The sequence below is a fragment of the Entelurus aequoreus genome, linkage group LG21 (genome assembly GCF_033978785.1).
Source record: "Entelurus aequoreus isolate RoL-2023_Sb linkage group LG21, RoL_Eaeq_v1.1, whole genome shotgun sequence".
Classification (NCBI taxonomy): domain Eukaryota; kingdom Metazoa; phylum Chordata; class Actinopteri; order Syngnathiformes; family Syngnathidae; genus Entelurus; species Entelurus aequoreus.
Window position 1 is genome coordinate 7,072,756 of NC_084751.1, and position 27,500 is coordinate 7,100,255.

The window sequence follows — 27,500 nt, forward strand, 5'->3', positions numbered from 1 at the left end:
AATTGAATAGTCTAAATTTGATGTCATTTGAAGTCAGATGTATGGATATCATATTTGGCGATACTAGCCCTGATACTTGGTATCGATGTGATACACAGTTCCCAGTATCGCCCACACTGCACACACGTCCATGTTCTACTGCTTGTCCCTCTCTGGGGGTCCTTTTTAAACGTCAGAATATTTTTGTGTGCAAATGTTTGGATTCTTCTATGCAAACTTCCACTCATTTTGTTACCAATGATGACGCTGGTCTGCCAGAGAATAAGAAGATGTTGCAGGTTGGATGGTTGGCCCACCCTGGCGGATGTGACAAGAACCTCACTGGCTTCCAGTGCATGATGGGAAGTGTAGTCCTTCCCTCTAGTTTGGAGCAGCAAGTACAAGACGAGGTGGAAGTTTACGACTTTAATGAGGAGAAGTGAAGGCAGCACAGACAAGACGGCTAGAAAGTGAAAGTAAATAAATAATAATACAGTAATAATCAAATAATGATAAAATAATAATAAAATAGCACCATCATGTGATCAATACACAACCAGAACCATCCTGATGACACATTTAGACCCAAAACCTGCTAGCCCGGAAGTCTTCTTTGCACATTTCCTGATCATCAATCCAATGTTTTCTTCTTCACTTCCTTGTCCAAATATGGTCGCGGCCTCTGATTGGTAGGTGGCAGACATCAAAGGCCAGCTGTTTTTGGTGTAGTTCCCCTGCCAGACCAGCAGGTGGTGCCTCCACTCGGGTGTCAATTGAAGTTGGCAAAGGGCCAAATGTTCCGGTTCTGGGAGCGTGGGTTCAGTTCTTGGTGGCAATGAGGTTCTGGTACAGAGGCTTGACCACCACGTGGAGCAGCAGGGAGCCGTCCAGCAGGTAGTCCGAGGAGCGGCGGTAGAGGTCGGCCTCGGCCAGGAAGTCGCCGTTCTCCTCGGTGCTCTGATGGAAGTTGTACACGTGTTTGACCAGCAGCCGGCCCTGCTGCTGGGCCAGAACCAGGACCGTCTTCTGGAAGCTGACGCCGGCAAAGTCGGCGCTGGACGTGGCGGGCGTTATGATGATGCGGGGCCACCCCCCCTCCGCCCGCGTGGGCTGCATGGCGCCCGTTTCTGAGTACATGGGCCTCATGCTGAGCGGCAGCCAGCGCGGGGAGAACAGGACGTTCCAGGTGACTCGCTTGGCGGCGTCGTGGCCGCTGGGCCCCAGCTGCGTCTGGAAGCTGGTACTGCGGTCGTCTCGGGTCGGGTTGTTGATGACCCAGGAGGACCCCCAGAGCGGTGCCAGGTAGTTCCTCGGCACGAAGAGGCTGCAGTTGACATCGAAGAACTTGGCCATGTGCACCGGCGAGGCGGAGTGGAACTGGTAGGACATGTAGAGCAGGTCTCGCACCGACTCCTGGTAGCGGGCCAGAACCGCCGACTGGGTCTGCAGGCGGAAGAGCTCCCGCGGCGGCATCATGGCGTAGCGCACGGCTCTCAGTGCGTTCTCCACCGTCAGGCCGTCGGGGCGGTTGTGGGCGATCCAGGCCTCCAACGCGGCAAAGAGCTCCATCTCGCTGTGCAGGACCAGGTCCGAACGCTGAAGCAGCGACATGAGCAGCTGGCTACTAAGCCCCGCCCACTCTGCGCTCTGCATGACCGACGACAGGTTCCAGGCCAAGTACCGCAGACAGCTGTCACTCAGAACAGCGTCGCCCGCCTGCACGGCGTACTCGTACCACCCCGCCACGTGGCCCGAGGGCGAGTCCCTGGCCAGGTTTTGGGTCATGTAGCGTGTGAGGCCCTGCCGCAGCGCCGCCACCTGGTACTTGCTGGCCAGCTGGTGCAGGGGCGTGGCCTGGTTCAAACGCAGCGAGACGTCTCCGCAGTAGAGGTACCTGCGGGGACAGGAAGCGGACACTCAGCGAGCCCGGCTGGGTGTGTTCACTCGCCCTCACCTGATGAACTTGTCGAAGACGGCGGTGCAGTCGGCGTTCTCCCCCAGCGTCAAGGTGCTGCCGTTTCGGCCCAGCAGCAGCTCCTCGAAGACGGGACTCTGCAGGGACAGAACCAAGGCGTGGGCCGGGATCAGCTTGACCTCGTCGGCGTCGGGCGTCGCTACTCGCAGAGTCACGTCGCTGCCGTTGCCCTGAAGAAGGAGCGCCTCCAGACGCTGCACCAGCGCCAGCGGGTGGCTGATGGCGTCCACGCCGCCACCATCTTGGCTGTCGTCCACCCTCAGCGGGCCTGGAACAGCACAGGGGGCATTGAAACATCCGCAGCCGGTTGTTGTCCAGCTGGCTTAGTGGGTCATTGATCCGCCACGTAGTGGGTCACAATTAATTGTATTGACTGAAGTATTGATCCAGCTCAGCTAACATCTCTTTGGACTTTGGACTTCTGTCCTCTGGAAACACTCAAGTAGGACAACTTGGTGAAACTTCCAGGAGAGTGCTAGAACCCACAGATCTAAACTAGACTTGGCTCCATCCAGACTTGGATCACAACCTCTACTGGGTTGTGGAAACATCTGGACCGGTAGCAGAAGAAGAAGAAGACTGAGGACTTACCTGCTGCGACCGCCTGCAGAACCAGGAGCAACGTGCACACCAGCGTCTCCATCTTGTCCTTCTTCTTCTGTGCACGTCCTGCCGGACTTGGAGGATACGACGGTTGGACTGTGTGCTTCAACGCTCTCGCCACACACCAGCGTCATTGCCCGGTGGGCGGAGCCAGAGATGGAGATGGGAGGAGGATGCGGCCGTTAAGACCGTTGACACGTGACCTCTGTTCTCCAGTCGTCTGAACAGAAGACAAGCGGGTCAAAGTCTTTCAGGTGACCCGCTGAAGTCCACGGTCACCATGGAAACACCCGGCTTCAGTGTGGAGCTGTGCAGGTGGACAACATAGATCCACCCATCCATCATCCAAGCAAGAAACCTGACACATTTTACACAGCTTGTAATGGCAGCCTGCGTCCACCAGGTGGAGCTCAGTCTGTACTCTCACTTTCTACACTTCTTTCAGACTTTGTTTCGATCTTTAACTCTTCAAGACTCTTCTGTACTTCAAGACTCTTCTGTACTTCAAGACTCTTCAAGACTCTTTACTTCAAGACTCTTCTGTACTTCAAGACTCTTCAAGACTCTTCTGTACTTCAAGACTCTTCTGTACTTCAAGACTCTTCTGTACTTCAAGACTCTTTACTTCAAGACTCTTTACTTCAAGACTCTTCTGTACTTCAAGACTCTTCTGTACTTCAAGACTCTTTACTTCAAGACTCTTTACTTCAAGACTCTTTACTTCAAGACTCTTCTTTACTTCAAGACTCTTCAAGACTCTTTACTTCAAGACTCTTCTGTACTTCAAGACTCTTCTGTACTTCAAGACTCTTCTTTACTTCAAGACTCTTTACTTCAAGACTCTTTACTTCAAGACTCTTCTTTACTTCAAGACTCTTCTTTACTTCAAGACTCTTCAAGACTCTTTACTTCAAGACTCTTCTGTACTTCAAGACTCTTCTGTACTTCAAGACTCTTCTGTACTTCAAGACTCTCCAAGACTCTTTACTTCAAGACTCTTCTGTACTTCAAGACTCTTCAAGACTCTTTACTTCAAGACTTCTTTACTTCAAGACTCTTCTGTACTTCAAGACTCTTCAAGACTCTTTACTTCAAGACTCTTCTGTACTTCAAGACTCTTCAAGACTCTTTACTTCAAGACTCTTCTTTACTTCAAGACTCTTCTGTACTTCAAGACTCTTCTTTACTTCAAGACTCTTCTTTATTTCAAGACTCTTCTGTACTTCAAGACTCTTCAAGACTCTTTACTTCAAGACTCTTCTGTACTTCAAGACTCTTCTGTACTTCAAGACTCTTCTGTACTTCAAGACTCTTCAAGACTCTTTACTTCAAGACTCTTCTGTACTTCAAGACTCTTCTGTACTTCAAGACTCTTCAAGACTCTTTACTTCAAGACTCTTCTGTACTTCAAGACTCTTCTTTACTTCAAGACTCTTCTGTACTTCAAGACCCTTCAAGACTCTTTACTTCAAGACTCTTCTGTACTTCAAGACTCTTCAAGACTCTTTACTTCAAGACTCTTCTTTACTTCAAGACTCTTCTGTACTTCAAGACCCTTCTTTACTTCAAGACTCTTCAAGACTCTTTACTTCAAGACTCTTCTTTACTTCAAGACTCTTCAAGACTCTTCTGTACTTCAAGACTCTTCTTTACTTCAAGACTCTTCTTTACTTCAAGACTCTTCAAGACTCTTTACTTCAAGACTCTTCTGTACTTCAAGACTCTTCTTTACTTCAAGACTCTCCTTTACTTCAAGACTCTTCATGACTCTTCTGTACTTCAAGACTCTTCTGTACTTCAAGACTCTTCAAGACTCTTTACTTCAAGACTCTTCTGTACTTCAAGACTCTTCTTTACTTCAAGACTCTTCTGTACTTCAAGACCCTTCAAGACTCTTTACTTCAAGACTCTTCTGTACTTCAAGACCCTTCAAGACTCTTTACTTCAAGACTCTTCTTTACTTCAAGACTCTTCTGTACTTCAAGACTCTTCTGTACTTCAAGGCTCTTCAAGACTCTTTACTTCAAGACTCTTCTGTACTTCAAGACTCTTCTGTACTTCAAGACCCTTCTTTACTTCAAGACTCTTCAAGACTCTTTACTTCAAGACTCTTCTTTACTTCAAGACTCTTCTGTACTTCAAGACCCTTCTTTACTTCAAGACTCTTCAAGACTCTTTACTTCAAGACTCTTCTTTACTTCAAGACTCTTCAAGACTCTTTACTTCAAGACTCTTCTGTACTTCAAGACTCTTCTTTACTTCAAGACTCTTCAAGACTCTTTACTTCAAGACTCTTCTGTACTTCAAGACTCTTCTTTACTTCAAGACTCTTCTTTACTTCAAGACTCTTCAAGACTCTTTACTTCAAGACTCTTCTGTACTTCAAGACTCTTCTTTACTTCAAGACTCTTCTGTACTTCAAGACCCTTCAAGACTCTTTACTTCAAGACTCTTCTGTACTTCAAGACCCTTCAAGACTCTTTACTTCAAGACTCTTCTTTACTTCAAGACTCTTCTGTACTTCAAGACTCTTCTGTACTTCAAGGCTCTTCAAGACTCTTTACTTCAAGACTCTTCTGTACTTCAAGACTCTTCTGTACTTCAAGACTCTTCTGTACTTCAAGACGCTTCTTTACTTCAAGACTCTTCAAGACTCTTTACTTCAAGACTCTTCTTTACTTCAAGACTCTTCTGTACTTCAAGACCCTTCTTTACTTCAAGACTCTTCAAGACTCTTTACTTCAAGACTCTTCTTTACTTCAAGACTCTTCAAGACTCTTTACTTCAAGACTCTTCTGTACTTCAAGACTCTTCTGTACTTCAGGGCTCTTCAAGACTCTTTACTTCAAGACTCTTCTGTACTTCAAGACTCTTCTGTACTTCAAGACTCTTCAAGACTCTTTACTTCAAGACTCTTCTGTACTTCAAGACTCTTCTGTACTTCAAGGCTCTTCAAGACTCTTTACTTCAAGACTCTTCTTTACTTCAAGACTCTTCTTTACTTCAAGACTCTTCAAGACTCTTTACTTCAAGACTCTTCTGTACTTCAAGACTCTTCTTTACTTCAAGACTCTTCTTTACTTCAAGACTCTTCAAGACTCTTCTGTACTTCAAGACTCTTCTGTACTTCAAGACTCTTCAAGACTCTTTACTTCAAGACTCTTCTGTACTTCAAGACTCTTCTTTACTTCAAGACTCTTCTGTACTTCAAGACCCTTCAAGACTCTTTACTTCAAGACTCTTCTGTACTTCAAGACCCTTCAAGACTCTTTACTTCAAGACTCTTCTTTACTTCAAGACTCTTCTGTACTTCAAGACTCTTCTGTACTTCAAGGCTCTTCAAGACTCTTTACTTCAAGACTCTTCTGTACTTCAAGACTCTTCTGTACTTCAAGACTCTTCTGTACTTCAAGACCCTTCTTTACTTCAAGACTCTTCAAGACTCTTTACTTCAAGACTCTTCTTTACTTCAAGACTCTTCTGTACTTCAAGACCCTTCTTTACTTCAAGACTCTTCAAGACTCTTTACTTCAAGACTCTTCTTTACTTCAAGACTCTTCAAGACTCTTTACTTCAAGACTCTTCTGTACTTCAAGACTCTTCTTTACTTCAAGACTCTTCAAGACTCTTTACTTCAAGACTCTTCTGTACTTCAAGACTCTTCTTTACTTCAAGACTCTTCTTTACTTCAAGACTCTTCAAGACTCTTTACTTCAAGACTCTTCTGTACTTCAAGACTCTTCTTTACTTCAAGACTCTTCTGTACTTCAAGACCCTTCAAGACTCTTTACTTCAAGACTCTTCTGTACTTCAAGACCCTTCAAGACTCTTTACTTCAAGACTCTTCTTTACTTCAAGACTCTTCTGTACTTCAAGACTCTTCTGTACTTCAAGGCTCTTCAAGACTCTTTACTTCAAGACTCTTCTGTACTTCAAGACTCTTCTGTACTTCAAGACTCTTCTGTACTTCAAGACCCTTCTTTACTTCAAGACTCTTCAAGACTCTTTACTTCAAGACTCTTCTTTACTTCAAGACTCTTCTGTACTTCAAGACCCTTCTTTACTTCAAGACTCTTCAAGACTCTTTACTTCAAGACTCTTCTTTACTTCAAGACTCTTCAAGACTCTTTACTTCAAGACTCTTCTGTACTTCAAGACTCTTCTGTACTTCAGGGCTCTTCAAGACTCTTTACTTCAAGACTCTTCTGTACTTCAAGACTCTTCTGTACTTCAAGACTCTTCAAGACTCTTTACTTCAAGACTCTTCTGTACTTCAAGACTCTTCTGTACTTCAAGGCTCTTCAAGACTCTTTACTTCAAGACTCTTCTGTACTTCAAGACTCTTCTGTACTTCAAGGCTCTTCAAGACTCTTTACTTCAAGACTCTTCTGTACTTCAAGACTCTTCTGTACTTCAAGACTCTTCTGTACTTCAAGACTCTTCAAGACTCTTTACTTCAAGACTCTTCTGTACTTCAAGACTCTTCTTTACTTCAAGACGCTTCTTTATTTCAAGACTCTTCTGTACTTCAAGACTCTTCTGTACTTCAAGACTCTTCAAGACTCTTTACTTCAAGACTCTTCTAACTCTTTTGTACTTCAACACTCTTCTTTACTTCAAGACTCTTCTTTATTTCAAGACTCTTCTGTACTTCAAGACTCTTCTGTACTTCAAGACTCTTCAAGACTCTTTACTTCAAGACTCTTCTAACTCTTCTGTACTTCAAGACTCTTCAAGACTCTTTACTTCAAGACTTTTGTGTACTTCAAGACTCTTCTGTACTTCAAGACTCTTCTTTATTTCAAGACTCTTCTGTACTTCAAGACTCTTCTGTACTTCAAGACTCTTCAAGACTCTTTACTTCAAGACTCTTCTAACTCTTCTGTACTTCAACACTCTTCTTTACTTCAAGACTCTTCTTTATTTCAAGACTCTTCTGTACTTCAAGACTCTTCTGTACTTCAAGACTCTTCAAGACTCTTTACTTCAAGACTCTTCTAACTCTTCTGTACTTGAAGACTCTTCAAGACTCTTTACTTCAAGACTTTTGTGTACTTCAAGACTCTTCTTTACTTCAAGACTCTGCTGCACTTCAAGACTCTTCAAGACTCTTTACTTCAAGACTCTTCTTTATTCAAGACTCTTCTGTACTTCAAGACTCTTCAAGACTCTTTACTTCAAGACTTTTGTGTACTTCAAGACTCTTCTTTACTTCAAGACTCTTTTGTACTTGATGATTTGAAGGTTGGACATGATATAAATCTTCATAAGAATGATAAATAAGGACGATGATTTAGCTTCTTGGCCAGTAAATCTGGCAGCAGCGTCCTCTTGTGGCCAAGACAGGCACTACGTCATCATTCACTGCAGCTCATTGACAGCTGAGAAATTTGCATATGCAAATGAGCGCAGGAACTATTTTTTGTGACAACAACAAATGTATTTGTATTATTATTATTATTATTTTGAATAAATAGAGCCGAGTGCAGCAGGGATAGGCTCCACCCCCCCATGACCCAGAGAGGGACAAGCGGTAGGAAAGGGATGGATGCACGTCAGCTTTTCACCAGCAGGTGACGCTGCACACTAACCTGTCTCCTCCTCCTGGCCAGGTGTGCGTGCGCGTGCGCGTGCGCGACCTAGGCGTCAGATCTTCACTCAGGTCCCGTTCAGCCTCTCAAGGAGTTTTACTACAAAAACAAGAAGAAGAAGAAGAAGAGAAAGTGAGCTGAGTTTGATTGCGAGTTTTCACGTTCAACTTCGCCCACGCGGACTCATCCAGCAGGTACGTGCGTGATGGCCGCCTCACAAACAGGAAGTGGACGACAACAACCTGACTTTATTGTGTCAAGTGACAGGAAGTTGTACACAAGCTAATGCTAACTGCTAGGCGATTAGCATATGTTGTTAGCCCGCGAGATGACGTTATCGTGGTGACGTCATGCACGAGGAACGCACGCCGAGAAGAAATGGCAATCATGCCAAGGTGCATGCATGGTCTCCATGGCAACGGTCCTCGGGCGGCCGCAAGGTCAACAGAAGCTGCAACATGTCAACATAAACGTGTACAATATTCATGTTTTGTCTTTGCGACTTCCAGTTTACACAAAGTTAAATATTCACCTCTGCGCGTGTGTGTGTGTGTGTGTGTGTGTGTGTGTGTGTGTGTGTGTGTCTGTGTGTGTGTATGCTACTGAGTGTGTGCGTGTGTGTGTGTGATACTGTATGAATGTGTGTGTGTGTGTGTGTGTGTGTGTGTGTGTGTGTGTGTGTGTGTGTGTGTCTGTGTGTGTGTATGCTACTGAGTGTGTGCGTGTGTGTGTGTGATACTGTATGAATGTGTGTGTGTGTGTGTGTGTGTGTGCGTGTGTGTGTGCTCAACATGTGTGTGTGTGTGTGTTTGTGTGTGCGTGTGTGTGTGTGTGCGCTCAACATGTGTTTGTGTGTGTGTGTGTTTGTGTGTGTGTGTGTGCGTCCAAACAGGAAGTAGTGGTCGCTGCTCCAATGGCCGCCAACGTGAGTCGTCCCCAGGGTTGTGGAGTGGGCGTGGCCTCCATCTACTACAAGTTGTGCGACCTGGACTCGGCGTGGGGTGTGGTCCTGGAGGCGCTGGCGGCGTGCGGCGTGGTGGTGTCCCTGGTCTTCTTCATGGCGCTGCTGGCCCTCGTGCCGTTCACCCGAGACAAGAACCGCAGGGGGTCGGTGGCGCCGCACGCCGTCTTCCTGGTCTGCACGGCCGGCCTCTTCGGCCTGACCTTCGCCTTCATCGTGGGCGAGGACTTGGCCACCTGCGTCTCCCGCCGCTTCCTGTTCGGCGTGCTGTTCGCCGGCTGCGCGTCCTGCCTGCTGGCGCAGGGCGCCCGGCTGAGCGTCTTGGCCAGGACCAACAGCGCCCCGCCGGCGTGGACCTGGTGCGTGGGCGCCGTGGCGCTGTGGGCGGTGGAGGTGGTCATCAACGCCGAGTGGCTGATCATCACGGTGGTGCGCCAGGCGGCGGCCCCGCCCTGCGACGTCCCTAATCCGGACTTCGCCATGGCGCTGATCTACGTGATGCTCCTCCTCCTGGGCGTGGTGGCGGCCAGCGCCAGCGTCATGGCGGGAAAGTACACGCAGTGGAAGACGGAGGGCGCTCGCATCCTCGCCAGCGGCCTCCTCTCCGTGGGGATTTGGGCCGCGTGGGTCGTCATGTACGTGTACGGGAACTCTGACACTTCCTGGGACACGCCCACGCTCGCCATCGCCCTGGTGGCCAACGCCTGGGTCTTCCTGGTCCTGGTCACCATTCCACAGGTGTGCTGCTCGCCCAGCGACGACCCCGACTTGGGAGCCAACTACGGCGTGGACTATGAGACCATCCTGAAGGAGAGGAACCCTCACGTCTTGTTCATGGAGAACAAGACCTTCTCCATGGACGAGCCGCCCGCAGGTACGCCGTCTTTGACTCCGCCCACTTACAACTTAGCACACCTGGAACCTCCATTTATCAACTTTAACAAGGTCTACAGATCACACATGGGACGCTTTAGTAAGTACGAATAGTTGTAGTTATATTGTAAAACTTACAAACGTTGCTTGGAGTGATGAATGAAGACGAGTAGAAACGCTATGGATGACTAGAAGACAGAATGACACTTCTACGTCCGGTTGAAAGCGCAGTCTAAACAGAAAGTGTTAGCATATTAGCTAATGCTAACGATTAATTACATTACGATAGCACGTAAAATATGTATGAAAACACTCCTACAGACATCGGGACGCTTTAGTACGTAAGAATAGTTGTAGTTATATTGTAAAACTTACCAATGTTGCTTTCAGTGATGAATAAAGAATCCATACAAGTAGAAACGCTACGGACGGCTCGAAGACTGATCGGCACTTCTACGTCCGGTTGAAAGCTCAGTCTAAACAGAAAGTGTTAGCATTTTAGCTGATGTTAACGATGCTAGCTTGGTTACATTACGATAGCACGTAAAATATGTATGAAAACACTCCTACAGACATCGGGACGCTTTAGTAAGTAAGAATAGTTGTAGTTATATTGTAAAACTTACAAACGTTGCTTGGAGTGATGAATGAAGACGAGTAGAAACGCTATGGATGGCTAGAAGACAGAATGACACTTCTACGTCCGGTTCAAAGCTCAGTCTAAACAGAAAGTGTTAGCATATTAGCTAATGCTAACGATTAATTACATTACGATAGCACGTAAAATATGTATGAAAACACTCCTACAGACATCGGGACGCTTTAGTAAGTAAGAATAGTTGTAGTTATATTGTAAAACTTACCAATGTTGCTTTCAGTGATGAATAAAGAATCCATACAAGTAGAAACGCTACGGACGGCTCGAAGACTGATCAGCACTTCTACGTCCGGTTGAAAGCTCAGTCTAAACAGAAAGTGTTAACATTTTAGCTGATGTTAACGATGCTAGCTTGGTTACATTACGATAGCACGTAAAATATGTATGAAAACACTCCTACAGACATCGGGACGCTTTAGTAAGTAAGAATAGTTGTAGTTATATTGTAAAACTTACAAACGTTGCTTGGAGTGATGAATGAAGACGAGTAGAAACGCTATGGATGGCTAGAAGACAGAATGACACTTCTACGTCCGGTTCAAAGCTCAGTCTAAACAGAAAGTGTTAGCATATTAGCTAATGCTAACGATTAATTACATTACGATAGCACGTAAAATATGTATGAAAACACTCCTACAGACATCGGGACGCTTTAGTAAGTAAGAATAGTTGTAGTTATATTGTAAAACTTACAAACGTTGCTTGGAGTGATGAATGAAGACGAGTAGAAACGCTATGGATGGCTAGAAGACAGAATGACACTTCTACGTCCGGTTCAAAGCTCAGTCTAAACAGAAAGTGTTAGCATATTAGCTAATGCTAACGATTAATTACATTACGATAGCACGTAAAATATGTATGAAAACACTCCTACAGACATCGGGACGCTTTAGTACGTAAGAATAGTTGTAGTTATATTGTAAAACTTACCAATGTTGCTTTCAGTGATGAATAAAGAATCCATACAAGTAGAAACGCTACGGACGGCTCGAAGACTGATCGGCACTTCTACGTCCGGTTGAAAGCTCAGTCTAAACAGAAAGTGTTAGCATTTTAGCTGATGTTAACGATGCTAGCTTGGTTACATTACGATAGCACGTAAAATATGTATGAAAACACTCCTACAGACATCGGGACGCTTTAGTAAGTAAGAATAGTTGTAGTTATATTGTAAAACTTACAAACGTTGCTTGGAGTGATGAATGAAGACGAGTAGAAACGCTACGGATGGCTCGAAGACTGAGTGGCACTTCTACTTCCGGTTGAAAACTCCAAGTGAGCGAACATGTCCAAAAGATGGCATCATAACACAAACATAACACAATAATAGACATGTTAAGTCCAGGTGACACAGAATGCTAACAATAATAGACATGTTAAGTCCAGGTGACACAGAATGCTAACAATAATAGACATGTTAAGTCCAGGTGACACAGAATGCTAACAATAATAGACATGTTAAGTCCAGGTGACACAGAATGCTAACAATAATAGACATGTTAAGTCCAGGTGACACAGAATGCTAACAATAATAGACATGTTAAGTCCAGGTGACACAGAATGCTAACAATAATAGACATGTTAAGTCCAGGTGACACAGAATGCTAACAATAATAGACATGTTAAGTCCAGGTGACACAGAATGCTAACAATAATAGACATGTTAAGTCCAGGTGACACAGAATGCTAACAATAATAGACATGTTAAGTCCAGGTGACACAGAATGCTAACAATAATAGACATGTTAAGTCCAGGTGACACAGAATGCTAACAATAATAGACATGTTAAGTCCAGGTGACACAGAATGCTAACAATAATAGACATGTAGAAGTCCAGGTGACACAGAATGCTAACAATAATAGACATGTTAAGTCCAGGTGACACAGAATGCTAACAATAATAGACATGTTAAGTCCAGGTGACACAGAATGCTAACAAGCTGGCAGACACAGACTTGAGTTAACGAGTGACGAGCAGCAGGAAGTCAACAAACATTCAGTTTGTCCTCAATCTTCCCGTCCAGTTAATGTCTAACTGGCCACTACCAGCTGTTAGCTGTCTCCATGGCAACCTGCTGTGTAAAAGTGTTGTGTTGTGTTCCAGGGTCCAAGCCGGTGTCCCCCTACAACAACTACAGTGGTCATGTGAGGAGTGGTGTGTACCAGCCCACCGAACTGGCCCTCATCACTGTGAGTTCTCTACTTCCACCTGTTCACTTCACCACACCTCAACCATCTTTCTGTGTCTCTACTTCCACCTGTTCACTTCACCACACCTCAACCATCTTTCTGTGTCTCTACTTCCACCTGTTCACTTCACCACACCTCAACCATCTTTCTGTGTCTCTACTTCCACCTGTTCACTTCACCACACCTCAACCATCTTTCTGTGTCTCTACTTCCACCTGTTCACTTCACCACACCTCAACCATCTTTCTGTGTCTCTACTTCCACCTGTTCACTTCACCACACCTCAACCATCTTTCTGTGTCTCTACTTCCACCTGTTCACTTCACCACACCTCAACCATCTTTCTGTGTCTCTACTTCCACCTGTTCACTTCACCACACCTCAACCATCTTTCTGTGTCTCTACTTCCACCTGTTCACTTCACCACACCTCCGCCATCTTTCTGTGTCTCTACTTCCACCTGTTCACTTCACCACACCTCAACCATCTTTCTGTGTCTCTACTTCCACCTGTTCACTTCACCACACCTCAACCATCTTTCTGTGTCTCTACAGAACCCGCCTGACACCACCTTCCACTCCACCATTCCCAGAGTCTCCGCCCACTCTGCGGACATCAGCACTGGCTCCACCCCCTCGCAGCACGATGACACGCCCAGCGTTGTTTATGCAAACGGAAGCAGTGTAGGTGTCTCCCTGTATGTTACCATGGCAACCCAGTGACTTGTATGTGGTGGTGTCTCCCTGCTTGTTACCATGGCAACCCAGTGACTTGTATGTGATGGTGTCTTCCTGCTTGTTACCATGGCAACCCAGTGACTTGTATGTGATGGTGTCTCCCTGCTTGTTACCATGGCAACCCAGTGACTTGTATGTGATGGTGTCTCCCTGCTTGTTACCATGGCAACCCAGTGACTTGTATGTGATGGTGTCTCCCTGCTTGTTACCATGGCAACCCAGTGACTTGTATGTGGTGGTGTCTCCCTGCATGTTACCATGGCAACCCAGTGACTTGTATGTGATGGTGTCTCCCTGCTTGTTACCATGGCAACCCAGTGACTTGTATGTGATGGTGTCTTCCTGCTTGTTACCATGGCAACCCAGTGACTTGTATGTGATGGTGTCTTCCTGCTTGTTACCATGGCAACCCAGTGACTTGTCTGTGATGGTGTCTCCCTGCTTGTTACCATGGCAACCCAGTGACTTGTATGTGATGGTGTCTCCCTGCTTGTTACCATGGCAACCCAGTGACTTGTATGTGATGGTGTCTCCCTGCTTGTTACCATGGCAACCCAGTGACTTGTCTGTGATGGTGTCTCCCTGTATTTTACCATGGCAACCCAGTGACTTGTCTGTGGTGGTTTCCCTGCTTGTTACCATGGCAACCCAGTGACTTGTATGTGATGGTGTCTTCCTGCTTGTTACCATGGCAACCCAGTGACTTGTATGTTATGGTGTCTTCCTGCTTGTTACCATGGCAACCCAGTGACTTGTCTGTGATGGTGTTTCCCTGCTTGTTACCATGGCAACCCAGTGACTTGTATGTGATGGTGTCTCCCTGCTTGTTACCATGGCAACCCAGTGACTTGTCTGTGATGGTGTCTCCCTGTATGTTACCATGGCAACCCAGTGACTTGTCTGTGGTGGTGTTTCCCTGCTTGTTACCATGGCAACCCAGTGACTTGTTTGTGATGGTGTCTCCCGGCTTGTTACCATGGCAACCCAGTGACTTGTCTGTGATGGTGTCTCCCGGCTTGTTACCATGGTAACCCAGTGACTTGTCTGTGATGGTGTCTCCCGGCTTGTTACCATGGCAACCCAGTGACTTGTCTGTGATGGTGTCTCCCTGCATGTTACCATGGCAACCCAGTGACTTGTCTGTGATGGTGTCTCCCGGCTTGTTACCATGGCAACCCAGTGACTTGTCTGTGATGCTGTTTCCCGGCTTGTTACCATGGCAACCCAGTGACTTGTCTGTGATGGTGTCTCCCTGCTTGTTACCATGGCAACCCAGTGACTTGTCTGTGATGGTGTCTCCCGGCTTGTTACCATGGCAACCCAGTGACTTGTCTGTTAAGATGTCTCCCTGCATGTTACCATGGCAACCCAGTGACTTGTCTGTGATGGTGTCTCCCTGCTTGTTACCATGGCAACCCAGTGACTTGTCTGTGATGGTGTCTCCCTGCATGTTACCATGGCAACCCAGTGACTTGTCTGTGATGGTGTCTCCCTGCATGTTACCATGGCAACCCAGTGACTTATATGTGGTGTTTCCCTGCTTGTTACCATGGCAACCCAGTGACTCGTCTGTGATGGTGTCTCCCTGTATGTTACCATGGCAACCCAGTGTTTTGTCTGTGGTGGTGTTTCCCTGCTTGTTACCATGGCAACCCAGTGACTTGTCTGTGATGGTGTCTCCCTGTATGTTACCATGGCAACCCAGTGACTTGTCTGTGATGGTGTCTCCCTGCTTGTTACCATGGCAACCCAGTGACTTGTCTTTGATGGTGTCTCCCTGCTTGTTACCATGGCAACCCAGTGACTTGTCTGTGATGGTGTCTCCCTGCATGTTACCATGGCAACCCAGTGACTTGTCTGTGATGGTGTCTCCCTGCATGTTACCATGGCAACCCAGTGACTTATATGTGGTGTTTCCCTGCTTGTTACCATGGCAACCCAGTGACTCGTCTGTGATGGTGTCTCCCTGTATGTTACCATGGCAACCCAGTGTTTTGTCTGTGGTGGTGTTTCCCTGCTTGTTACCATGGCAACCCAGTGACTTGTCTGTGGTGGTGTTTCCCTGCTTGTTACCATGGCAACCGAGTGATATGTCTGTGCTGACGTGTCTCCTGCAGGGGCGTGTCCTCCACAGGACGTCTCAGTGGTGAACAAGTCCACTTCCTGCTTCATCTTCCTTGTCATCTTTAGCTCCTCCCACTTTGGCTTCTGACATATGTAAATGTGTTTTTATTCCTCTGCAGCCGGGGTGTCCAAAGGGCAGCCTGCAGGCCATTTTTTAACACTTTAAAAAAATAACAGTACCAAAAAATACAAAATAAATGTAATAAAAGAACAAAGAAGTGAAATGTAACAAGAAAATGTTTCAATATTCAAACTAATCAGAGGTGTGTCGGCAGGGCCAGCAAGACCTTCTCTGCTGGTCTAATAACCACAAATCATCATCAGATTAATTAAAGATAAAAGTATTTATATGTAATATTATTCCTATTGTCTTCATGAGCTTCCAGCGCTGCTGTTTTATAGTTTATAGACTTTTTATCCAATCAGAATTCAGCTAGCTTCTGTTGCCATGCTGTACCAAATCTGCCTTCAGATTCAACAATGCTGGTGTCCGTGCACTGTAAGTGAACAAGGACATACAGTTGATAGATAATTGCAACAGCCAATCAAATGAGTTGTTGTCAGTAAGGCCTTCTAGATGGCCTAAGGCAGATATATATAGTGATGTAATGAGCCAGGTAACGTAAGAACTCCATTACCCAGCATGCCACAGTAGTGAAGAGCAGGCACAGTAGGTTGTTGAATGTAGACATGGATGTTTTTGATGAGCACCTTGTGGAGTAAACTTGAAGAAGTCCGCCAACACGCCTCGTCTGCATCTTTTATGATTAGACAACACGTATATTTGCAAGGCCATTTTCAAGGATATTTAAAGACAAACTACATCTTGTGAGAGCATGTCGGCTAACTCCGGAAGCTAGCTCAGCTGTCCGTGAAATGTGAGCTCAGATATTTCATTTCTTTATTTTTATCACGTTTAAAATGTTTTTTTGTCATTTTAATTGTGACAGTACCACATAAGATATGTTTTAATTGCTGATTTTTAAATGCGCCAAAAAATAGCCTGTTTTGTACAATGGCCAGTAGTGTGTAAATGTGTTCCTGTGTAGTATTTCTGCAGCAATGGTCATGTAGTGTGTAAATGTGTTCCTGTGTAGTATTTCTGCAGCAATGGTCATGTGGTGACTTCAATGATGGTCATTTGAGAGGTCATCATTGAAGTCGGACATCACTGAAGGCCTAGGTGGGAAACGCACGGCCCGCCACTGAAACTAACAAGACAAAGATGGCAAGCAGGTTGTTTTTTCTTTTAAAAAATAATAAGGAATCAAAATCAGCGTTGTTATGAATTGTTGACCTATTATTACTTCACATCAAATATTACACTTGAGAAAATATTGCATATTTTTTATTTTTGCCATATAATTAAAACTAGAACCAACATGCCATGAAACATAGGGAAAAAATGTTTAATAAAACCTTTTAATTGATGGTTATTAGGGATGTCCGATAATGGGTTTTTGCCGATATGCCGATATTGTCCAACTCTTTAATTACCGATACCGATATCAACCGATATATACAGTCGTGGAATTAACACATTATTATGCCTAATTTGGACAACCAGGTATGGTGAAGATAAGGTAAAAATGAATCAAATAAAATAAGATAAATAAATTAAAAACATTTTGTTGAATAAAAAAGAAAGTACAACAATATAAAAACAGTTACATAGAAACTAATAATTAATGAAAATTAGTAAAATTAACTGTTAAAGGTTAGTACTATTAGTGGAGCAGCAGCACGCACAATCATGTGTGCTTACGGACTGTATCCCTGCAGACTGTATTGATATATATTGATATATAATGTAGGAAGCAGAATATTAATAACAGAAAGAAACAACCCTTTTGTGTGAATGAGTGTGAATGGGGGAGGGAGGTTTTTTGGCTTGGTGCACTAATTGTAAGTGTATCTTGTGTTTTTTATGTTGATTTAATTTTTTTTTTTTTTTTTAAACGATACTGATAATAAAAGAACCGATACCAATAATTTCCGATATTACATTTTAACGCATTTATCGACCGATATTATCGGACATCTCTAATGGTTATATCTGAGGTTGATCTACAGATTTAGGCGTTGAATATAAAACAATAAAAAATAATGCATGACTTATTTTTAACGATTTTATGAGTGGGACCCTTTTGGATCCCGAGAACCTTTAGTGGGATTTTCTTTTGAAACTTTCATTGCTGGGGGGAAAAAACAGGAATCCAAATCAATGTTATGAATGATTGTCATATTAAGCTGCAATGACTTCACATCAAATGTTACACATTTTGTGTCTTTGACAAATAAATAAATGGAGGTTTTCTTTGACAAGATCAAATGTTTGTCATCTGATGTTTATCTACTGGTGTTTCAGCCTTGAATGTAAACATGTTTAACACTTTAACGACTGACACCCTTTTTTGAGGAGATACAATATAAATAGAAAATAAAAACTATGGAAATGGCCCCCACATGTCAGGGGGACATGTTTGGACTCCCCTCTTCTTATTCCCAGCAAGATGGTAGACTAGGAGTACTTTGTGGTGGAGCAAAATAAAAGCGCTTTCAGACATGTCTTGTCATCTTTGATGTGGGCCTGACGGGACGCCATGTGGAGGTCAGAAGAGGGGGGGCCAACATTGATTGTGGGCTTCCCGCTGCGTCGGGCTGCAGGGGACAAAAAACCTATTCCACTGGGACACAACAGACACGCAAACTCCTGGCTGGACACGCCTTCTTTTACTTCCTGAAATGTGTTTCCGCTTCAACAAGGATGCAGAGATGGCAGGTAAAGTCATGTAAAAACCTAGTGCAACAGGGAAGTGCACAAGGAATGATCCTACTGACGAGGCTGGCTTCCTGATTGGCAACCAGGGACAGGTGTAGCTAAGTGCCAGTCGGAGACAGGCGAGGGAGCCAGCGCTCCAACCATAGGAGGGCTGGAGGTAAACAGGAAGTAGAACTGAAAATAAGAGCGCTGGAAAGGAAACCTGTCACCAATCTTCTGGTGAGCTGCGCTAGCCTGCGAGCCCAAAACTACACAGTGCCAACTCATTGTCCAGCACAGCTCTTAAGGCGTTGCCAAGTGAGGTTTAAACAACGTACTGTCACGCAGTTACTGTGGCAACAAGATGTTCCTATTCCTACCACAGGGCGGAGACAGGAAGTAAGATGGCACCTGAACATTCTTGTCTGACTGACCACGTTGCAGCAGGAGGAAGGTCAATGTGCTCTTTGTGCGCTCGCCACAAAGACGCCTCTGTGACGACACCTGAACGCATCGCACACTTCACACTGACACACACACACTCTGCTGCTACGTCACGCACTGCATGGCACACAACATACACTGCATGGCACACAACATACACAAAGTGGCACACAACACACACAGAGTGGCACACAACATACAGAGTGGCACACAACACAGAGTGGCACACAACATACACAGAGTGGCACACAACACAGAGTGGCACACAACACACACAGAGTGGCACACAACACACACAGAGTGGCACACAACATACAGAGTGGCACACAACACAGAGTGGCACACAACATACACAGAGTGGCACACAACATACACAGAGTGGCACACAACACAGAGTGGCACACAACATACACAGAGTGGCACACAACATACACAGAGTGGCACACAACACACACAGAGTGGCACACAACATACAGAGTGGCACACAACACACACAGAGTGGCACACAACATACAGAGTGGCACACAACATACACAGAGTGGCACACAACATACACAGAGTGGCACACAACACAGAGTGGCACACAACATACACAGAGTGGCACACAACATACACAGAGTGGCACACAACACACACAGAGTGGCACACAACACACACAGAGTGGCACACAACATACACAGAGTGGCACACAACATACACAGAGTGGCACACAACACAGAGTGGCACACAACACACACAGAGTGGCACACAACATACACAGAGTGGCACACAACATACACAGAGTGGCACACAACACACACAGAGTGGCACACAACATACACAGAGTGGCACACAACATACACAGAGTGGCACACAACACAGAGTGGCACACAACATACACAGAGTGGCACACAACACACACAGAGTGGCACACAACACACACAGAGTGGCACACAACACAAAAGAGGACAGATTGTGTGGCAGGTGTTTAGAAAGATGCACATTGTTGACACAGTTGTGTGGTGTCACCTCAACATTATCCCAACATTCCAACATGGCTGACTGGAGGTCAGATATGACATCATCTCACACTGACACATTCCTGACATTCCTCTGGAAGAGTTTAGTTGGAAGACAACATTTGGATGCAACTGCTGCTGCACTGTCAGGGAACATGGAGGAAGCAGGTCTGTGTTTGACTTCCTGTTCAGCAGCACAACACATCCCTGGGACTCTCCAGGCTGACCTGAGATCAGTGAATCACGTCCAAACAGCAATTGAGACTCTCAAAGCTGACCTGAGATCAGTGAATCACGTCCAAACATCCCTTGGGACTCAAGGTTGACCTGAGATCAGTGAATCACGTCCAAACATCCCTTGAGACTCTCAATGCTGACCTGAGATCAGTGAATCACGTCCAAACATCCCTCGAGACTCTCAATGCTGACCTGAGATCAGTGAATCACGTCCAAACATCCATTGAGACTCTCAAGGCTGACCTGAGATCAGTGAATCACGTCCAAACATCCCTTAAGACTCTCGAGGCTGACCTGAGATCAGTGAATCACGTCCAAACATCCCTGGGACTCTCAAGGCTGACCTGAGATCAGTGAATCACGTCCAAACATCCCTTGAGACTCTCAAGGCTGACCTGAGATCAGTGAATCACGTCCAAACATCCCTTAAGACTCTCGAGGCTGACCTGAGATCAGTGAATCACGTCCAAACATCCCTGGGACTCTCAAGGCTGACCTGAGATCAGTGAATCACGTCCAAACATCCCTTGAGACTCTCAAGGCTGACCTGAGATCAGTGAATCACGTCCAAACATCCCTTGAGACTCTCAAGGCTGACCTGAGATCAGTGAATCAGGTCCAAACATCCATTGAGACTCTCAAAGCTGACCTGAGATCAGTCCAACGTCAACCACCTTTCGGTGTGATGGAGCTTGTCTCTATTCGGAGGCCCACAGCACACTCGGTATCTGGGCTGTGTTGCCACGAAGGCGGCTTGCAAACATTTAAGGTCTGCAGGGAGCAAAGAGTGTGAAAACAAACACACATCACCTGGGGGGTGGAGGTGTGGGGGCGTGGGAGGTGTTGCTGACTAACAACACCTGAACAAGATGTACTTTCACCATGAAACAAGCTTTTATAATAAACCCCGTTTAGCCTTTTTAGAACAGGCACGCATAATTAGGACCCCTTTTGGTAATCACGTATTTGAATCTATAATACTAACTTTTTATAGACGCTAGTGTTTTACATGTGAAGGAGAAAAGACTGTACTAAACACACTGACCATAGTGACATCTGCTGGACATTATTAGTAAATGCAACCAATGCCTTCGTCACCGCCCACGCTTTTACGTCACGAATGCTCGCGTGCGTGATTGGTCAGGTGACTTTGCTCAGGACCAATCACTGCCTTTGTTTACAGACTTTTATTTCCGGCACAATGAAGAGACGCTTCCAAGAAAGCTACTTTTAGCCAAGAGAGGATTGTAAATACTACTACTACTAATAATCGCAGGCAGACATTGTTGTACACACCATGGTTTATTTGGCTGTCGGTGCGGTGAGGTCCTCGGTGTCTTTACGAAAGGTTGGTACTTAAGGTTACCATTAGCCGCTAAGGCTAACTGACTGCTAGCACGAATCTAGCAGTTTGACACGTTACAAAGTAACATTACGCACACGTCAACACTTTAAACGTTCCTTATTGACGTCTCAAAGTATTCATATTCGTAATAATCGTCCTGACTAAGACAAGAAAGACAAAGAGCTTTCGCTATTTGACCAGATGAGATGTGCGAATCATGAACGAGTTGTTTTTTGAGTGCTCGTCTGCGTTGACCTTTTCACTTACTAACTCCTGCTGAAATCACACTAACTTCACCAAATGTTCCCTTATTTTCTAAATGTTGACCGTAAGTGGTGTTGAATTCGTTGTGTGCGACTCGAATGACTGATTCAATGCAGAGTGACACCAATTAATCCTGGAGTCAGTCAAAGAAGACGAACACTATGTAAGGTCCAGTTGGACTCAATGTTATTATTGTATTGTGTCAAGGTTACATATAACATTGTAATATTTGTCATCTAACTTCTCCTACATTTTTCATTTGATTTAAAACCTTGTATTTTCATGAACAATGTTTCAAACTTTAACATTTCCCAACTGATTCAAACATTCCACTCGCCCTGAACTGTCAAACCAACTATTTTCAAAAGTTACAAAAATGATTTGTTTGCCTCAAATTCACACTTGCACAATAACGATTCACACCCGGGTCGTGCTTTTTATTCATCCCGGTTCTAAAACTATTTATAATTTTCAAAATTTGACTTTAAAAAAAAAAATCTAAACAAATATTTTAATACAAAAATAATTGTTTTAAAAGACGTGTTTAGGCCACGGATGCACGAAACATTCGATCCACATCCGTACTGCGATTTTTATTCATCCCGATTCCAAAGCGAATTATAATTTTCAAAATTCGATTAAAAATGTTTTAAAATTTTAATACAATTGCAAAAAGTCGTGTTTAGGCCATCTCTATTAGGAATGCACAAAATTCCATTGACATCTGAATTGCGATTTTTATTCATAATTTTCAAAATTAGATTTTCAAAGAAACATTTACGATCCATTTTTAAAAAGACGTGTTGAGACCATCTCCATTAGGGATGCACAAACAATTTGATTCATATCTGAATCAAGATTCTTATTAGAGATGTCCGATAATATCGGCCTGCCGTAATTATCGGCCGATATATGCGTAAAAATGTAATATCGGAAATGATCGGTATCGGTTTTTTTATTATCGGTATTGTTTTTTTAATTTATTTATTAAATCAACATAAAAAACACAAGATACACTTACAATTAGTGCACCAACCCAAAAAACCTCCCTCCCCCATTTACACTCATTCACACAAAAGGGTTGTTTCTTTCTGTTATCAATATTCTGCTTCCTACATTATATATCAATATATATCAATACAGTCTGCAAGGGATACAGTCCGTAAGCACACATGATTGTGCGTGCTGCTGCTCCACTAATAGTACTAACCTTTAACAGTTAATTTGACTAATTTTCATTCATTACTAGTTTCTATGTAACTGTTTTTATATTGTTGTACTTTCTTTTTTATTCAACAAAATGTTTTAAATTTATTTATCTTATTTTACTAATTTTTTAAAAAAGTACCTTATCTTCACCATACCTGGTTGTCCAAATTAGGCATAATAATGTGTTAATTCCACGACTGCATATATCGGTTGATATCGGTATCGGTAATTAAAGAGTTGGACAATATCGGATATCGGCAAAAAGCCATTATCGGACATCCCTAATTCTTATTCATCAAATTCATTCATAATTTTCTAAATGATATATTTTTAAATGTTTTTTTTTTTTAATAAACAAATTCAAAAAGACATGTTTGTGCCATCTCCATTCCAGCAGAACCCATTTTGAACAAGTTTCATTGTAAGTATCATACCAAATAACCCAGTACATTTGGAGAATCGGTTTGAATCGAATCGTCACCTCAGGAATCCGATTGAATCGTTCAAAACGGCATTTTCTATAAAACAAAAAATGTTAACTTATCCTGTTCTTGTGACCCCCAGCTGTGCGCGACGACGCGGAAGTTGGCTCCACTCTCCCGGGTCGCCCGCCGCTCGTCCGCGGGAGCAGACCCGCCTGCCGCCTCTGCCCCGGCGGAGAGCGGCCGTAACGGCGGCCCCCCCGCGCCGCCCGCCTACTGCTGCATGAGCGGCTGTCACAACTGCGTGTGGATCGAACACGCCCAACAGCTGCTGGCCTACTACAACGACGACGACGGCGAGGAGCGGGCGCTGGCCGCCATCGAGGAGAACGTCCTGGACGACAACCTGAAGGCCTACTTGAAGATGGAGATCAGACACCTGAGGAGGACGTGACGTCACACGTCCTCCCACGGGCCATGTTTGGTCTTCCTGATGGAAAAGAAGGCGATGGAAGTGAAATGTTTGAAATATTACTTCCACTCTTGGTTGTTGCACTTGAAGTATTTATTGTCTGCATCTCATTTAGGACTTTTTAAAGTTGTGTTCTCAAACTGACTGTCACCATGGCAACAGGAGTCTGGCTTTTATGTCTTAAATCAAAAGGTGTGTGATCCTCATCCCCTCCTGAGTCAGCACTGGTCAGGATTCACGTGGGAATCTGACTTTTTAAACATAAAATAACACTTTGAATGAAATATTGTAGCGTGCAAGTGTAAGCAGTATTCTTTACCTCTGCCTTGTGTGGAGGATGTAATGAACACGACCGACACCAGGGGGTGATGTTCCTCGTGGCAATGCATCCCTGACGACACAAGACATACAAATGAAGTCAATATTTTCTGCTAATTGTTTTCCCCCTATATTTTGTGGTATTATGACCTAATTTTGTTTTTAAAAAGCTTTTTTCCTCTTGCCACACTCAAAATAGTAACTTTTTGAAATAAGACAGGGCAAAGTGTATTTACACAAATAAAGTGGTAATATTACAGTTGTTTTTTCCTGGTAATCTTACAACTTTGGTATAATCACTACTTTTTTACTATATACAAAATATGTATAACAGGAAAATTCATAAAATCATGAGAAACGAGATTAATTCCTTTACAATGACACCCCCCCCACCCCCCCCAAATTATGATTTTACTCTTATTGATATTTTTTCTTCCAAATTGATGCTTTTTTCCACCGCTCATAGTATAATAACCTAATGTGGTAAGTTAATTATTCCCCTCCCTACACTTCTATAAAAGCAACGTTTTGCTGTAAAATAGGGCAATTAAGCCATACATTTACACAAAGTGGTAATATTACAACAAAAAATTCTGCTAATTGTCGAGCCTCTCACGGTGATATCGTGGACAAAATGGCGGTTACGCACGATAACAGTGCAATAAAAACATACCTGACGACACAAATGTAGTCAATATTTGCTGCCAATTGTCGAGCCTCTACACAAATACAACCATACAGACGAAGAAATAGTGAACTTAAGGTCTTAATTGTCGAGCCTCTACACAAATACAACCATACAGACGAAGAAATAGTGAACTTAATGAGACGATAAATAAAAAAAGGGAAGTGTCCGACACGTATAAAGGGGCAGGTGTCACAACAATTACGGCAGTAGGAGGGACACGACGAGACAATGGTTCCACATATTGACAAAACGTCGAACAAACGTCAGGTATTTTCATGTAACTTACACATGTTGTGTAGTTACAATATCAAAACATTATAAAATACCTGCCTCCTGCCTACTGGCGCTGACGAGACGCGGGGCCGCCATCTTGGAGTGGTGATCAGTGCAATTCATTTGGCAGGAGCAATGAACTGTCAGCGCATTTAATTCATTTTACCTCACTGAATACCACTGATTTTCACGCGCTTTTGTGTCATACGTGTAGCTATGATAAAGGACACTTGTTTTATTATTCATAGTTTGCTTAACAGTAATAGAATATTCTTATATGCTGTAAGTCAGTGGTCCCCAACCACCGGTCCGTGGATTGATTGGTACCGGGCCGCACAAGAAATTAAAAATAATAAATAAAATTTAAATTTTTTTTTTTATTTTTATTAAATCAACAAATAAAAAACACAAGATACACTTACAATTAGTGCACCAACCCAAAAAACCTCCCTCCCCCATTTACACTCATTCACACAAAAGGGTTGTTTCTTTCTGTTATTAATATTCTGCTTCCTACATTATATATCAATATATATCAATACAGTCTGCAAGGGATACAGTCCGTAAGCACACTTGATTATATTTCTTTATGCCAAAAAAAAAATACCATTATACATATACATATATAAACACCTGAAAGTCTTTATATCAGCTAAAACCACCAATCTGTTTCACTGGATTCAGAATCAAACCAATTCTGTCTTACCCAACAATGTTAGTATTTGAATATTGTTACTTGAAGACTTATTCCTGGTTACAATTATACTGTTAAGAAAGTATTGTCTTATACTTTGCCTAAAATGAGAATGCATCATAATTAGTGGCGGCTGGTGAATTTTGAGTTTTGAACAATCTTTATCTTCATCAATTATTTCAACTTTATGTTATCCAAGTATGACATTTTTAAATGTAATTAATTTCATTGACAAGCAATTCTATTATGGTCATACTCTTGTTTGCTAGCGGCTAGGATGTCAGTACTATTGAAGATCTTTGCTCCTTCTCAACTATTCTTTTCACAAAATACAACCAATAGTACGTTAATGTTAAATCTTACTTGTGAAAAGTAATCCCCCGATTCCTATTTTCAACAGTCCGCTCATTTGAGCAGGAAAACGCTGAACATGTCCTGGTGGTGGAACTGTGGACCAGCTCTATACTCTGGGCAGGGTCCTTGAGGGTGCATGGGAGTTTGCCCAACCAGTCTACATGTGCTTTGTGGACTTGGAGAAGGCATTGGACTGTGTCCCTCGGGAAGTCCTGTGGGGAGTGCTCAGAGAGTATGGGGTATCGGACTGTCTGATTGTGGCGGTCCGCTCCCTGTATGATCAGTGTCAGAGCTTGGTCCGCATTGCCGGCAGTAAGTCGGACACGTTTCCAGTGAGGGTTGGACTCCGCCAAGGCTGCCCTTTGTCACCCATTCTGTTCAGAACTTTTATGGACAGAATTTCTAGGTGGAGTCAAGGCGTTGAGGGGATCTGGTTTGGTGGCTGCAGGATTAGGTCTCTGCTTTTTGCAGATGCACCTCTACATTTGACAACCTTTCCAATTCAAAAACCAACACAGAACGTTCAAACGTGTGACACACAAACACACAACTTGCCGGCAGGATTATGAGGAGATTATAAAACATGTCTAATAGTACCTCACACGATTCAATAACACAGCCATTTACTAGGCCTGATGGGAAACATGCAAAACACTCTTCACACTTGGACATGTGTGGCGCATTTCAGTTGGGACATGGATAGAAAATGGATGGCAAGATACTTCTGATGGGTTACAAACTTTAAGGATGTAGTCAGGGAAGTAAACAAGGTAGGAATGCTTCACATACTCTCAATATTCCATGTTTTATCCTTTATACTTCATAAAGTATACGTGGGGTATGTATGTGTGCGTATCTGCGTAGTAGCGGTAGTACATTTGTCCATAAGCCTGGAGGCGGTGTCTTTGAAGAAGGGGGGGAGGGACTTAAGTGTTACGCACACTCCTATTCGTAGTCATCCAGACTGGGGACACGCCCACCCCGCATGACAAGAGGCCAAGGTACGTGGGTACGTTTTCTTTTGGGTAAAACCACAGCACCTTCGGCGGAGAAGCACACGTCTGAGCGGGAGGCGGGGCCTCGCTAATCCTCACAGCCAATAAGAGCGTCCCTCACAGCGAGAGCGGAGAACTCCCCTTCTGGTCTGCAGGCGGTTCTTCACGGTGAGTAGAACTACTCGGACTCTGCTCGTCTTTAGGATTTCCTGAAAACTGTTGGATGAGGACGAGGATATTTTCGTTAGACCACCAATCTGTTCTCCTCCTGTAGACCAACAATCTGTTCTCCTGTAGACCACCAATCTGTTCTCCTCCTGTAGACCACCAATCT

At 44.1% G+C, this 27,500-nt stretch overlaps 4 protein-coding genes across 11 annotated transcripts in view; 3 read left to right on the forward strand and 1 right to left on the reverse strand.

Annotated features, from left to right (window-relative positions):
• Positions 1-409: 409 nt before the first annotated feature.
• LOC133638244 (BTB/POZ domain-containing protein 17-like) lies at positions 410-25,038 on the reverse strand. Of its 6 annotated transcripts, XM_062030656.1 has the most exons (13): positions 24,836-25,038; positions 24,164-24,235; positions 11,822-11,909; positions 11,571-11,671; positions 11,334-11,427; positions 11,097-11,190; positions 10,846-10,946; positions 10,609-10,658; positions 10,358-10,458; positions 8,149-8,247; positions 2,546-2,864; positions 1,934-2,222; positions 410-1,873 (listed from the first exon to the last, which is right to left on the reverse strand). In XM_062030656.1, the coding sequence occupies exons 11-13, from the start codon at positions 2,595-2,597 to the stop codon at positions 799-801; spliced, it is 1,416 nt and encodes a 471-aa protein (XP_061886640.1). In that variant the 5' UTR covers positions 2,598-2,864; positions 8,149-8,247; positions 10,358-10,458; positions 10,609-10,658; positions 10,846-10,946; positions 11,097-11,190; positions 11,334-11,427; positions 11,571-11,671; positions 11,822-11,909; positions 24,164-24,235; positions 24,836-25,038; the 3' UTR covers positions 410-798. The 6 variants fall into 6 exon arrangements, 2 of the variants coding, with proteins under 2 accessions (XP_061886640.1, XP_061886639.1); XM_062030655.1 differs by lacking the exons at positions 10,358-10,458; positions 10,609-10,658; positions 10,846-10,946; ... (2 more) ...; positions 11,571-11,671; positions 11,822-11,909 and having other exon boundaries at positions 2,546-2,777; XR_009823602.1 differs by lacking the exons at positions 410-1,873; positions 1,934-2,222; positions 2,546-2,864; ... (6 more) ...; positions 11,571-11,671; positions 11,822-11,909 and adding an exon at positions 21,724-23,862.
• LOC133638245 (G-protein coupled receptor family C group 5 member C-like) lies at positions 8,042-18,250 on the forward strand. 2 transcript variants are annotated; one of them, XM_062030659.1, is made up of 5 exons: positions 8,042-8,342; positions 9,045-9,983; positions 12,746-12,831; positions 13,386-13,514; positions 15,686-18,250. In XM_062030659.1, exons 2-5 carry the CDS (start codon positions 9,062-9,064, stop codon positions 15,716-15,718), a joined length of 1,170 nt encoding a protein of 389 aa, XP_061886643.1. In that variant the 5' UTR covers positions 8,042-8,342; positions 9,045-9,061; the 3' UTR covers positions 15,719-18,250. The 2 variants fall into 2 exon arrangements, with proteins under 2 accessions (XP_061886643.1, XP_061886641.1); XM_062030657.1 differs by having other exon boundaries at positions 8,043-8,342; positions 9,041-9,983.
• Positions 21,306-24,490, forward strand: oxld1 (oxidoreductase-like domain containing 1). Of its 2 annotated transcripts, none has more exons than XM_062030660.1 (2): positions 21,306-21,480; positions 23,515-24,470. In XM_062030660.1, exons 1-2 carry the CDS (start codon positions 21,430-21,432, stop codon positions 23,824-23,826), a joined length of 363 nt encoding a protein of 120 aa, XP_061886644.1. In that variant the 5' UTR covers positions 21,306-21,429; the 3' UTR covers positions 23,827-24,470. The 2 variants fall into 2 exon arrangements, with proteins under 2 accessions (XP_061886644.1, XP_061886645.1); XM_062030661.1 differs by lacking the exon at positions 21,306-21,480 and adding an exon at positions 21,671-21,805 and having other exon boundaries at positions 23,515-24,490.
• Positions 25,039-27,180: 2,142 nt separating the features above from the next.
• Positions 27,181-27,500, forward strand: part of pde6gb (phosphodiesterase 6G, cGMP-specific, rod, gamma, paralog b) — a 6,069-nt gene continuing 5,749 nt past the window's right edge. Inside the window, exon 1 of the mRNA XM_062030662.1 lies at positions 27,181-27,334. The gene's annotated coding sequence lies outside the window, so the exon portion shown is untranslated. The remainder of the gene's footprint in view (positions 27,335-27,500) is intronic.

Bases quoted from the DNA above. Each gene is read 5' to 3' on its own strand.
- oxld1 (XM_062030660.1), top strand. From the start codon at position 21,430: ATGGTTTATTTGGCTGTCGGTGCGGTGAGGTCCTCGGTGTCTTTACGA. The intron at 21,481-23,514 runs GTTGGTACTTAA...TGTGACCCCCAG, and splicing joins CCTCGGTGTCTTTACGAAAG to CTGTGCGCGACGACGCGGAA.
- LOC133638244 (XM_062030655.1), bottom strand. From the start codon at position 2,597: ATGGAGACGCTGGTGTGCACGTTGCTCCTGGTTCTGCAGGCGGTCGCA. The intron at 2,223-2,545 runs GTAAGTCCTCAG...GTGCTGTTCCAG, and splicing joins TCTGCAGGCGGTCGCAGCAG to GCCCGCTGAGGGTGGACGAC. The intron at 1,874-1,933 runs GTGAGGGCGAGT...CTGTCCCCGCAG, and splicing joins GTCTTCGACAAGTTCATCAG to GTACCTCTACTGCGGAGACG.
- LOC133638245 (XM_062030659.1), top strand. From the start codon at position 9,062: ATGGCCGCCAACGTGAGTCGTCCCCAGGGTTGTGGAGTGGGCGTGGCC. The intron at 9,984-12,745 runs GTACGCCGTCTT...GTTGTGTTCCAG, and splicing joins CATGGACGAGCCGCCCGCAG to GGTCCAAGCCGGTGTCCCCC. The intron at 12,832-13,385 runs GTGAGTTCTCTA...GTGTCTCTACAG, and splicing joins CCGAACTGGCCCTCATCACT to AACCCGCCTGACACCACCTT.